This window comes from Cylas formicarius, unplaced genomic scaffold (assembly GCF_029955315.1).
Source record: "Cylas formicarius isolate icCylForm1 unplaced genomic scaffold, icCylForm1.1 PGA_scaffold_5__7_contigs__length_24384050, whole genome shotgun sequence".
Taxonomy (NCBI): domain Eukaryota; kingdom Metazoa; phylum Arthropoda; class Insecta; order Coleoptera; family Brentidae; genus Cylas; species Cylas formicarius.
In genome coordinates this window covers 13540142-13553633 of record NW_026844341.1, presented here as the reverse complement: position 1 = coordinate 13553633, position 13492 = coordinate 13540142, and the positions used below count along the sequence as shown (strand labels likewise).

Here is a 13492-nt window from a genome sequence, read left to right as displayed (position 1 = left end):
AATATTATCGGACCAATCCTTTGGCTACCCAGGTCACCTGACCCCTCGCCGAACGACTTGCTTCTGCGGGATCACTTGAAATAACACTTTTGAAGTGTTATCTATAAAAATGTTAAATTTGAAAATCTTACAAACGCGTTACAAAATGTGACAAGATTTCACAATATTAATAATGAAATGAATTTTATGATCGCTTAGGATAATGTTTAACTGTAAATGGAGGGTTGTTTGAACATTTACTTAAAAATATAATGTTTTATTTTAGTAATGTCTTGTAGCCGAATTTTTATATATGAAATATGTAAACTAACCTTTATTTGATATGTCTTTGTCCAGCTTCTTCTTCTGCAATTGTACCATTATATTTAATTCAATAACTGAATATTGGCTTATTGAAATATTTGAGGACCTTAAAATTTACATGGGATTTCTTATGTTCCCTTCGACAATGTTCCGGTATACGCAATTTTTGATTATGTCAAAAATTTTCAGAGTGTTTCAACTCCACGTCGCCCTGTCCAAACAGCTCGCACCTGCTGGGGAGCCCGATCACCAGCTTAAAGGATTAGATTTTTCGTATCCCGTGGTGTATCCCGGATTATACTATCCCGATTTAGGCACGAACGGGTCGTTGTGCGCCGACACCAAAGCGAACGGCCATTTTTTGACATACGTAACGGTACTTGGACTGAACGTTATCTTGGGATTCGTCGCCACGGCAGTAATGGTTGATAGACTTGGCCGAAAGATACCGATATGTGAGTCAAAGTTTACGGATATAACCCTACGACACCAATTGTTTATTCAAGAATAGAAAATGTTTCGTAAACATCAAAAATCATTCATAACAAAATCGTTATATCGATTGCTATAGTCCAGGTTACACTGAGAATACACTATACAGTAGTAACAGTCTCAGAGTCGGTTCAGCCCGAAAGATACCTGTGTGTTATGCAGATAGATAATATCATTTTAATAACAGGTTTTGAATTTGTTTGTAAAATAGGTAATAAAAGCCAGCAGTGTATAAGGTTACGTGTATTGGATTAGTTTAATAAGGTATTGTTGAATGAAATGAGCAAGTCCATCAAAATGGCTGATAATAAACTCAAAGCTGAAAATTTTATTTTATTTTTTTTTGTTTCTTAACATTATTATTAATTTATATTACTTAATATTATGTACAACATATTAAAGAAAAAACCGAAAGGAAATGCGATGCGCTGTTGATCTCGAAGACATTTACACGTATGAAAAAAAAATTCTGATGCACATAACAAATGAGTAAAGTAAAAAAGTTGAAATAAAATTTGGACCTGAGCGGAGAGCAGAGTTTCAGTATAACAATATACAGGGTGTTTCGAAATTAATTAACTAAATTTTTATATTATAATTTATGAAAAAAAATAAGCGCTTGTTATTCGTTCCTTTCCGAAGTGTTGAATTTCTAAAAAAAAAACTATTTTTTCGAGCAGTGAAAGACATATCTTTCGATGCGATTTTTAAAAAATATGTTAGTGAAATAATTTAAAACTTTGGGTTTTTAATATTAAACACCTGTAAAAAATTTGCGAAATGTCAAATTGAAAGGGAATTTAAAAATATGTTTCATTTTAGGAATGAGCACCGCAATATTTATTCTTAAAAAAAATTCATACAACTCTGGCTAGGAATTACAAAAAATGTGGAAGTTGTCAAATATCTAGAGTGGTTTGAATTAAAAAAAAATAGTTTTTGTTTTCGTGTTTATATACCGGGGGTTCGATTTTAAACAACGAGGGACGGCATTGGAGGAACGAACGGTTTTAGAAAAAAAAAAAAGCAAATCGTTTAAGAGCCAATGTTGAAAATTATTTTTGAATTTCTAAAATAGCCACCTTGAATTTTAATACTCGTTTAATAAAATTTATAATATTAACCACGGCTATTTTAAAGTTGAGGAAAATATATAAGATCATTGAGTAATGGCTGACTGTTCTATCTGAGTAATTAAAGTGGTGGGGGTTATCCGAACATGTTTTTATTTGCTATTAATATCTAATTACTCCGTCTGTACAGAAAAAAATTAAAAAGGACATTATTTATTTTTATTTTTTCTTTAAAAATTAGTTTTCATCACTAATTCGCTCAATAATCAATTGTTGTTGATTAACCTATTTGATTGACTATGGACATAGAAAAAGAAATGGTTTTTATTTGACCCAACGTACTCCAATACAATATTTTCTTTGCCATGGAATAATAAATAGTTTTTATCTGACCAAACGTAGTCGAATAAAATATCTCATTTGCCATAGAAGAAAAAACGAATTCGTCTTTTATGTCGGTATTTGATGCTTGGATACGGTTTTTCCGTTGTTAAATCTTATTACACTTCATCATAGTCCAGTGGCCAAAAGAAAGAGTCCAGTTAATATTTTTCGTTCTGCTTCTCCAACATACTTTTTGCTGTATATGCATGGATTGCTGTAATCTTCTGGTGGCTTAAAAATTTCTTAAGAACATTTCATATACGGTAAACTGAATCAACCAATGTTAGGTCTGATTGTCTATTAATAAGCACATCTAAGAAGCGCAGATTATTATTAATAATATTAGGAGTGTCTGCTTTAAAGTACAACTCGTAAATCTTGGAAGGATTCTTCACCACGAGGCCAAATAACAAAAGTATCATCAACGTGACTTTGGTTTTGGGTGGCAGGTGTTGAGGGCTTTCTTAAAATTTTCCATACATAGATATATTCGTGATGACTGGTGATATTGGAAACCCATAACTGGTTCTGATATTTGTTGACCGTTTTTAATTAAGATGAAAAAGGTTCATTGCAGATTCTAGGATTTTAATATATCTGATATAGTGTTGACAGTGTCATAAATAGGAACTTTAGTAAAGACGGACTCCACTTCGAAACTAACCAAAATATCGTTTAGATCTAATGTAATGGTTTTTAATTATTTACTGAAGTGAAACGAAAAAATCAGTTTTCCCAGAATCCTGGGGTACGTAGAAATGACGAATTTTAGAGTCATGATTGGTGACAGATTTTTTCACAGTTTCTAATAGAAAAGAAGCTTTAATAGCAGATTGAAGGTTGTTTGGATTGGTTAAGGATTTTTCCCAGTTCAGATCGAAATTAATTAGCCGTTGCTATTGCACTTTGTTTAAGATAGACTCAACATTTGAAACAATTTACTCGTTTGCCATAATATGCGGGGGAAAAGACTAAGTTGGAACCACAGTGTTTTATTCTGATTCTTTCTCGTAGTGAAACAAAACTAAATCTACGAAGAATTTTATAAGGAGATGAAGTTGTGATATTCTAAGAAAATTAGGGACATTATGGACTCTACGACCTAACAAAAATGTCGGTGCACAGAGTAATCAGTTTCAGTCGATGACCTTCTAAATTTATGCTGTTGCGCTTTTTTTCAAAGAAATTCCCACAGGTTATTATAAATACTATTTAGAAATCTTCTCGTCCTCCTGCTTTTGTTGTTGATAAATCGTAAATTGTTGATGTTTCGCCAATCATCTTGTTGGCTTCCTCAGAGCCCAAAATAATTGAAACATTTCCTACCATCCAAATTTTCTCTCTAAGTTCGTTCATATCATAAACGATTAGGATAAGGCTATTGCGATGCGGTTTTTACTGAGTTGTTGGTCTTATGATTTATAACAAAACACCTCATATTATTTTACCAGAAAACGCTTACCCTTCCGGTGGACATTGCAGAAACCCGAAAATAATTTTCTGCGTTCGATTTACAAAAAAAAAATGGTGCCGTCCATTTCTCTCGCCCTGATTTTCAAGATATACGGTACCAAAGTTTTATTTTTGTTTTTGCTTTTTCTTCATAATTGTCTAAATAATCCCGATTTCCGAACGAATTTTTACTTGTGGTTTTTTGGCATGACAATATGAGTCTGTTTTATTATTAATTAATTTAGCTCGTAGAAAAATCCTCAGTCAAAGAGGTTCTCTCATTAGAAGTCACCACCTTCAAAACATTTTGGTTCGATAAAGTGAAATAATTCTAACAAGACAAAAAAATCAAGTTCAAGTTCATTACGGTTGGTTTGTGCTGTCATTTATAGTGTAAAAACCCAATAAAGTTTTGACATACAGTTGATTCGTAATATGAAGATTATTTAAAAAAAAAAGATTATATATTAAAAAAAAATAAATACGACAAAGTGTTTGACCCTAAGTATATATTTTATTTATAATACTTTTAGGTATACAGGGAGTTCCGGTTTTTAAATGGAATGCAAAGGACACCGTGTCGTACTTATTGAGATAACCACCCTGTACACTAAATATTTGAGTGGTAGGTGCTGTATCTAAATCTCTTCGAATTTTTAGTCTAATGCCACAGCAACAAAAATAAAGTTTCTTAACTATATCTGATCTAAGGCATTTAAATTTTATGATGCCAACCTTAGTAAAAAATTTAAACAATTGTATATATTCATTTAGATAGGAAACAATTACCTCACTACTCAATTCTTCGCTCTGACAGTAATATATGTTATAGCACAATTCCCTACAAATTTCTGTTCCAGTCTAGTCTATTATTTTTGTATGGTTACAGCCGTTCGTGATATTAAAAAGAAGAAAATTTGGTCGATGTTTTTATAGCAAATTTATTGGCATGTATAGAGACTTTTCAGTTGAAACGGCGGATGAATATAATCAGTTGTAGGATTGCTAATGGCAAGCAGCGCCTCCATAGCAATGGCGTACGCAGGTAATTTTACCGTGAAGATCATCTGTGCCTGCTTCGTATTGATGTCAATCAGCAGCGTCGCTTCTATGGAGGCTCTGGTTAGTGTAGAATCTTACCCGACCGTGATAAGGTAATATGGTAATTGTCAAAAAATATGATTGCAAGGTCACAAACTTATGTTTTAGGGGCACAATGTGCGGAGTAACCAATTTTTTTGGGCTGTTATTGGCGGTAGTCTTCATCAATCACATAGCCATCGACCACAAGGCCTTCAACCTGATATCTGGAATTGTATTTTTCGGTAAATATGTGAATGGCATTGTGCTTTCATTACCCGCAGTGCATTTTCCAGGGTCAGCAGTGTTTTCCTGTTTTCTAAAAGAACTCAAAGGACGACCTATGATCGAATAAGGCTCAAACATTTGTCGATGGTACACAATAAATACGGAAATCAATCAAACAATTTATATTTTTTCAGTATAACAGCCATTTCCAATGGTAATATTTTAAAAGTGCAGGAAGGATTTCTTTCTATTAAAAAACCGATGACATTTCACCACCTAAAAAGAGAGGAAGTGCGAGCAAACTCTGCAAAATGATAGCAACAAAAATTATTTGAAGTCGAGGCAAAATGTACATATATATATTACAGAAATTCTAAAAATAACAAGAAAAAAAAACAGACAATTAAGGGAAGGGTGGAAGGGTTGGATAGGGGAGATCAGTGGAGAAAAGGAAAGATAGTTCAGACGAAGAATATTATAAAATTCTCTACTATTTTTTTTACTCAAGTGTCTCATATATAATAATATGTTACAAATATTGTTTCTCAGCGGGCAGTTTTAGTTTTACATGTTTAGAAAAGTTCTTGCCGTTGTAATTTTTTAAATTATTTTATAAATTCATTCCACATTTTGATGACTACAAATGTAAAAGATTTTCGTTAGGCAGTTGCACCAAAATTATTCACGAAAATTGATTTCTCATTGACCGCTTTGATATTGCTTTTGTGAATTGCAAAAGTAATAAGAAATAATATAACTAAAAATTCTTTTTCCAAGAAAAAGGAAACTAGGCGATTTGGTCATACTGAAGCTTTTAAGTACAAAACTAAGCTTCGCTGAGGAGGTAAAACACCTTGGAGAGAATCTCGATAGTAAGTTAACAAAGAAAGCACACAAAGGGACTATCCCTCAATGTTGCCATGACCAGATCCAAAGGATGGCTATTACAGAGGCCATGGAGTTGGATTAAAGAGCCAGGAGAAGGAAAATCGGATAAAGGGGACAACTGTTGGCTAGCTGGGATGCTATTGTGCTAACCAAAACAAATATTCAGATTCGTATTGGATTTTAGAAGCACCCCACGTCCAGCAGAAAGCACCTTAGCAGTGCTGTGGTGTATCCTACATTCCTCCAATTACTTGGCAAACTATCCATAAGACATGACGATTTCTAAATATTCAGAAAATTTTTCAAAGAAACTTAAGTTAAACTTAACTGAAACTGGTTCGCGCTCTACTCTTCACCTGATATATACTGTTTAAGGGGGGGCGGAGCTAAAAGAGACGCATGAATATTGTCTCGGATGACTGATTCTCACATTGGTGAGTTGCGGTTAAGATTGTTTGGTTGCTTATAAATTTCTATAGATTTTCCGTGCAGTTTTATCGAATAAAATTTGATTTCCTGTTTCTGATGATAAGTTTATTTGTCGTAGTCTTAAGGTTCTTTCATGTTCTTTGAGCCTAGCTGATATTTTCCGTCCGGTCGCTCCAATGTATTCTTTGCCACACACCCAAGAAATGCCGCAAACTCATAGTAACTCTTTGCTGGATCGAAGACTGATAAATCTGGTTTTGACTTTATACTTTTTTATAACTTTTGATATCTGGTCAGTAATGTTTTGAATGTAAGGTAAGACAACAGTGTGCGGTTGCTTTAGGACTGATTGCCTTTGGAAGTGTATTGTGTGTTGGAAGGCATAATATTTCTAATATCGAATTTGTTACATAGAAGAGCGGATGTAAGATGTGTTAATTGTGGGTTCAGTGACTCGGGTTGAAATGGTTTTATTGGCTCTGTAAACAAAAGAGTTGAAAACTGATGATTTTTGGGCCGGATGGTAATGTGACAATGCTTTTAGGTATCGGTCTGTGTGCATAGGTTTTCTGTAAACCGAATGAGCCAATGTTAGATTGTTAAAACGTATATAAAGTTTAAATAGGTATGGTCTGTTCATAGATATACGAAAGTGACCAATTGCTTTTGAATGGGATTATTCATACAATGCAACAAGATTATTACCTAAAGTTTCGGAATTTAATTTCAGGTAAAATTGTGGTCCGTAATAGAAAATAACCTGTGCTTAATACTCTTTGATTTGGTATACTACTTAGTTGAAGTTTATTAGTAATCATTCTTATTTCATGTGTAATACAGCGTGTGTTGAATCGTGCGCGAATTATGCAAATTATGTACGAGTCTAGTGTATCTCAGAAGATGCTGCCGCCCAAATATAGAAAACACTATTCTATTGAGACTATGGAAGTTATTAACAAGTTTATTTGATTTTCATTGAACATGGTGCCAGCAAGCAAGCATCTTTAGAAGAAACGGCCACATTGACGAAAATTCCAACATCAACTATATGGAAAATTGTGAATAATCCCATTTCAGCGAGTAAAAAAAGAAGCGATGCTGACATTTTCTCGAGTGTAGATGAAAGTGATCAAGATATAATACGGCGTAAAATTTACCAGTTATACGAGGAACAAAGCGTGCCTACATTAGATATCTTAATTAGGAGGCTTGAAAAAGATTAAATCGGTGTTAAATGTGGCAGAACTACCTTATGGAAGTGTATTCAACACATCGGTTTTAGATTTTAAAAAATTGACAAAAGGCAAGTTTTAATGGAATCTTTTAGAATTCGTAAATGGCGACTGGAATATCTAGAAAAAATTATGATTTACAGAGAATAACAAAGGCGAACTATTTACTTGGATGAAACCTGGTTCGACACTTATGATACCCTGAAAAAGGTTGGGTTGACTCAACTAATAAGTGTAAAACTAACGCGCCATCAAAAAGAGGTAAAAGAATAACTATTTTGCATGCTGGCTCTAAAGATGGTTGGATTCCAAATGGATCCAAAAGATTCTTCTCTGGATTACCATGGAAAAACCACCGCTGATTTATTTGAAAGTTGGTTTAAAAACAAACTAGTTCCAACCATTCATCCTAATAGTGTTATTGTAATGGACAATGCAAGTTATCACAGTAGACACAAAAGCAACAATCCAAAACTATATGTATAATAACGACATTTATTTTCACGAAGATTATACCAAAAAGCAATTAATTGAGGTTCTACAAAGCTTGAACCTACAAAAGGAATATGTCTGTGATAATTATGCAAAAAATCTAGGGCATACAGTTTTAAGGTACCACTGTATATTTAATCCCATTGAACATGTTTGGCACCAACTGAAATCTACCATTCGTCGTAACAATGTTTTCCCCGTGTTAACTCCAATATCCTCAAACTTATAGAAACCGAAGTTTTTAACATACCTCCACAAATTCTGTTAAACATACAGAAAACCCAGAACAATCGTATATCCGTAAATAATTTGTAATTTTATTTTAGATTTAAACATAAATACATACATAAACAAATAAATATTGTCTAGTATCTTTCCTAACAAAACCTCACATAATTAAATTCTAAGCAAAGTACGGACTTGTTCGGCCATATTTCATTATTACAGCTTGTCCGGGTCTTTCCTTAATTCGTATTCGTTAGTCACAAGACGATGAGAAATGGGTTGGCGCATTGGAGACTATTTTCTTTGCGCCGTTCGACGGCTATAAATCCGGCGTTCGGCAACATCGATTTCGGTTTGCGACTAAGCTAAACGCGTGAAAACATTCCCGTCGGGTATACGGTGGCCGCTCTTGAGAAAATAAACCGCGGCGAGTACGAAATGTCAACAACACGGAACGCGTCCAATCACAAAACATCCGTCTATTTCGGGTCCGGCGTGTTTAATAATATTGTGAGCGCGTTTCAAAATTATATATCGGGAATTATTGCGATAACACCGGGACGAATGTACCACGCTCAAACGTCGCAACGTTCCGGGTTCGCTGATCCTGGATTTAAACCGTTTTCGCGTAATACGCAAACAACGACCTCGACAGAATTGAATCACTGAGCTGGCGAGGGGACGAACTTGTCGTTTGGTTATGTCTAACCTGGAAAACAACTTGCGAAAGCTGTTTAATCCGAGGACAGTGTGTCAAAGTAATAAAGGGTTATTCGAAAACAAAGAGCAGATTCCACACAATTATTTCTTAGGAATTACAAAAGTTAGAAACAGAATTCTGACGTTAATGGATACAGATAAGTGTTCAAATATGGTACGGAGACCTGGGAGGCCATCGTTGATAAAGTTGATCTGCTCTTCCTCCTCTTCTTATCTAACGTAGTTGAATGGTGCTATTCAAGTAACGTCGAACGTCTAGAGCGAAATGAGACGGGGTACCATCTTGCATGAAAATGGATTCATCTTTGATTTAGGGATATAACCAGTTTTAAATCATAGCTAGTTCACAGTTTTCTTCATGCAGGAGGGCCCATGTAATTTGGTTAAAGGTATCGCACAGAAGACGTTCATCTTTGGTGAATCTCTTTCATGCTCAATAAATGCAGTAGGATTTTTAGTTGCCCGACGTTCTCACGTTGTCGCCATTAACTTTACCAGGAAGATTGCGAAGAAGTGAATTCGTGCAGCGAAATTTTTTTCTACCAGACTAACGACAGACAGACTACCAACCTGCAAAAGAACAAGAACAAACCTCAGGGCCAATGCGGATATGATTTGAAATTTTACACTTTTCTCTAGCCATTAACGTTAGAAACATGTTTCTATCTTTTGTAGTTTGGATTTTTGAAATTTACTCTTTCTATATGAATATATGCATTTATTATTTGCTTCAGAAAAAAAATGTTATATACAACTGTTGGAGATGAAACTAAAAGGAAATATTTTAGAGTTATTTTCAAATATACAGTATGATTCACCAATATGCGGGAAAAGAAACTCATGCTCGCCCAGCATGAATGGCGTACGGTCGTGCGGTACATGTTCCGATAATTTCATCGATAATAGTAAAGGAATATGCTGTAGTTTCTGTGAAAAACACTTTCATACTTCATGTGTTAAAGTGAAAGATAATATTAGCAAAACTCTAAGTGATTGTAAAAATATCTTCTGGTTTTGCGATGAATGTTGTGTGTTTGTCACGCCAGACCTCAGACTATCGGCGAAACTGAACAGCATCGAAAAAAAGTGATGATCTATTGAAGCAAACAAAGGACTATGTGGATGCTATTGTGAAGCAAATAAGTGTGAAACCAGCCTGCGAGAACCAAAAATTTAGTGACATAGTCAAACGCAAAACGTTACCGGTCCTAATTAAACCAAAAAATACCTAGAAAAATTGTAAAGATGGATGTAGTTACGAAAATCGACCTATCCGATATAAACGTGAACAAAATTACGCGGATTGCTCAAGGCGGCATTCGAAATGAATGCAATTCCGACACTTCAGTGATAAAACTGCAAGAAGCCGCAAAAAGGTACTGTCGAATGAATACGACATAAAAATCCCAATAGCAAAAGAACAAAAGGTTGTCATTGTTGGTGTTCTTGACGACTACTTGATCGATATAGATATGTTTGTAAACAGAGTGAAAAATATAAACAGCTGTTTGGATGTAAAATTCATTAAAAAATATAAACCACCAAGAAAGAATTATTTTAATGTAATTCTAGAAACATCGGTGGATTCGTTTAATTATTTAGTTAATGAAAAACAATTGCGTGTTGGTTGGGATTGCTTTTCAGTATATGAGTTTCTAGTGTACTCAGATGTTTTAAATGTTGTAATGCCCGCAAGAAAACTATATATGTCCCCAATGCAGTGGAAGTCATAAAGTAGACCAATGTACATCACAAACCAAATGCTGTAGCAATTGTAAGTTCATATGTAGATATTGAATATTCCTAATGTTTTCGATAGAAATTGTACGGAATATAGAAAACAATTAGAAAAAGTTAAATCAAGAATTCGGTATGAATAGCAACTAAATAAAACTAAACAGTTATGTCTTTCTGTAAATATACAAGGGTTTAGTAATAAGTTAGATGAACTCCGGAATTGTATGAATGAATACGACCCGTTAGTTCTTTGTATCAATGAAACTCACATAACCAATGATTTCCAGGAGAGTGAACTTTCCATTCGTGGGTATAATCATTTTATTTGTTTTAGTCAGGGTCGATATACAGGCGGTGTATTAACATAGGTGAAAACTATCATTTCATCAGAAGTTATTAAAAACGGTGTCTCTCACGGTAATTACTGGGCAATATTCGTAAAGCTTGCGTGGATGTCGGAAATTGTAATCATTGGTTCGGTATATAGATCACCGAACGGCGATATAGATGTGTTTTTTTAATTTTTTGAAGAGATTTTGGAGAACGAACTTATCTATTCCAATCGTACCATGATAATAGGAGATTTTAATGTTCATTTCGAAAATGATAACCCAATGAAACAAGACTAAATAGGATTGCTGCTGCTGTTCACAACTGTAGAGGAATAAATAATCATTTTACTTAATCGACTTGATTGTTACAAATGATTATCAATTGACAGAAATACCAAGGGATTTTTCCCAGATATCTGATCATATGTTAATTGGATGCTTTATAGAGACAGTTTCCTCTGACAGTATGCATGAAGTTGTGCATAAGCGCAGTCTCGATGCAGATAATATGGATAAAATAATCGTAGAATTGTATGGCAAGACTTGGAATTATAGTTCTACTAATGTTGACATGATCTATGAGAATTTCATAAAGATAACTGAAGCCATTGATAAAATCGCACCAGTCAAAAAGGTGAATTTCCGTAGATCTCTGTGGTGGTCTCCAGAATTTATCGCAGGCACACAGGGAGCGTAATGAAGCTTTTAAGAAATTTAGGCGGACTAAATTAACCTCAGAGTCAAGGAGTCAAGGAGAGAGCTAACAAAATTTTATCACACAAAAATTGACCAGTGTAAAGGCGACAGCAAGAAAATGTGGAAAACATTAAAAGAACTGGTTGGGAACAAAAAAAGCAAACAAATTAATATGAATCACATTGATTCTGAAAATGGCCACCAAAAAGTAGCGGAGAATTTCAATAATTTTTATTCCAAGAGCGTCATTGATATTGCCGACGTTTGTCAATTCTGACAGTCATGTCAGTGAATGTATTCGTGTTTTGCGAAAATGTACCCAAAAACTAACGGTCGTAGAAAAAGTATAGTATGCAACACGTTCGGTAAACTTTTTAACTCACAAGTTTATTTGACACGAGCGGAGCGAGTGTTTAATAAACGAGTACCGTTTACCGCACTTGTTGCTAATATACTATTTTCTACTCTTGTCTGTAAAATACCTAATTACACATCGATCTAGCCCGCGGGAGGCATCACTTTACTAAGTCAGTTTCGTTTCTCACGGATCCGAGCCACTTGGGATATTTCCGGGATTTTACCGCACAGGTTACGGAGCAATCGGATAATCGGATTTTGACCTCTGTCAATTCTGACGGTCATGTCAGTGAATGTATTTGTGTTGTTTTGCAAAAATGTACCCAAACACTAATACACAGAAAAATGTTATGCAATATATCAGACAATTTAAATACTACGTGTTATAAGCTTCAATTAAAATCTAGTCGGTAAGTAAAGTGACATTTATAATTTCAGTTTCCCCCAAAAATTTTACATACCGTTCCCACGAACTTTAGTGGTTTTTACAGTTTTTATATTAATATCTTGCCAAGACCAATTGGTACCATTTTCAAATATTCATGTCTCATGAGTACAAACAGAACAAAATTGAAGGACCTGCATTTTTTTGGTTTTACTATCTTAAAAATGTAATCCTCGTAAAAGCTCTATTCCTGGATGAATTTTCTTCCAATTACAGTCTTTTTCTTTAAACAAACTACTTAATGATCAATTGAAAGAGTTAAATGAACACTATAACGTTTTAAAATTGTGTTCATTCCGTTGTTTATATGATATATCCAATAATACATCTCTCTCTCTGTCTAACGTACACAGTTAAAAAAGAGCAGAACCGATCGAAACGATAAACGACTAGGTTTCATGGCAACTGGTAATAGTATATTATGCAACAAGTGCGGTAAACGGCATTTGACTCACGAGTTTATTTGACACGAGCGGAGCGAGTGTTTAATAAACGAGTGAGTGAAAAAGTTTACCGAACGTGTTGCATACTATACTTTTTCTACGACCGTTAGTTTTTGGGTACATTTTCGCAAAACACGAATACATTCACTGACATGACCGTCAGAAATGACAAACGTCAAAATTCAAAGCGTGGGAAATATCTCCGAAAACATCCGATTGCTCCAAACCCGTGCGGTAAAATCCCGGAAATGTTCGAAGTGGCTCGGATTCGTGGGAAGCGAAACCGACGTGGTAAAACGACGCTTCCCGCACGCTAGATCGGTGCGTAAATAGGTATTTTACAGACGGGAATAGAAAAATATGTTGTTTGAATGGTACGATAATGTGTTATTATTTTTAATTTGTTAAATTGTGAATTTTTCTTGACGGTCGAATAAAAAGTATAGTATGCAACACGTTTGATAAACTCTTTATTTCACTCGCT

General features: G+C 34.5%; 1 protein-coding gene across 2 annotated transcripts in view; it reads left to right on the top strand.

Annotated features, from left to right (window-relative positions):
• Positions 1-5176, top strand: part of LOC132701952 (synaptic vesicle glycoprotein 2A-like) — a 33214-nt gene extending 28038 nt beyond the window's left edge. The window contains exons 8-11 of one of the 2 annotated variants that reach the window (XM_060670304.1): positions 493-758; positions 4699-4858; positions 4914-5029; positions 5081-5176. In XM_060670304.1, coding sequence (XP_060526287.1) covers positions 493-758; positions 4699-4858; positions 4914-5029; positions 5081-5139 — 601 coding nt within the window. In that variant the 3' untranslated portion in view covers positions 5140-5176. Of the gene's footprint in view, positions 1-492; positions 759-4698; positions 4859-4913; positions 5030-5080 lie in introns of those variants that run through there. The other variant, XM_060670305.1, reaches the window with a different exon arrangement.
• Positions 5177-13492: the final 8316 nt, after the last annotated feature.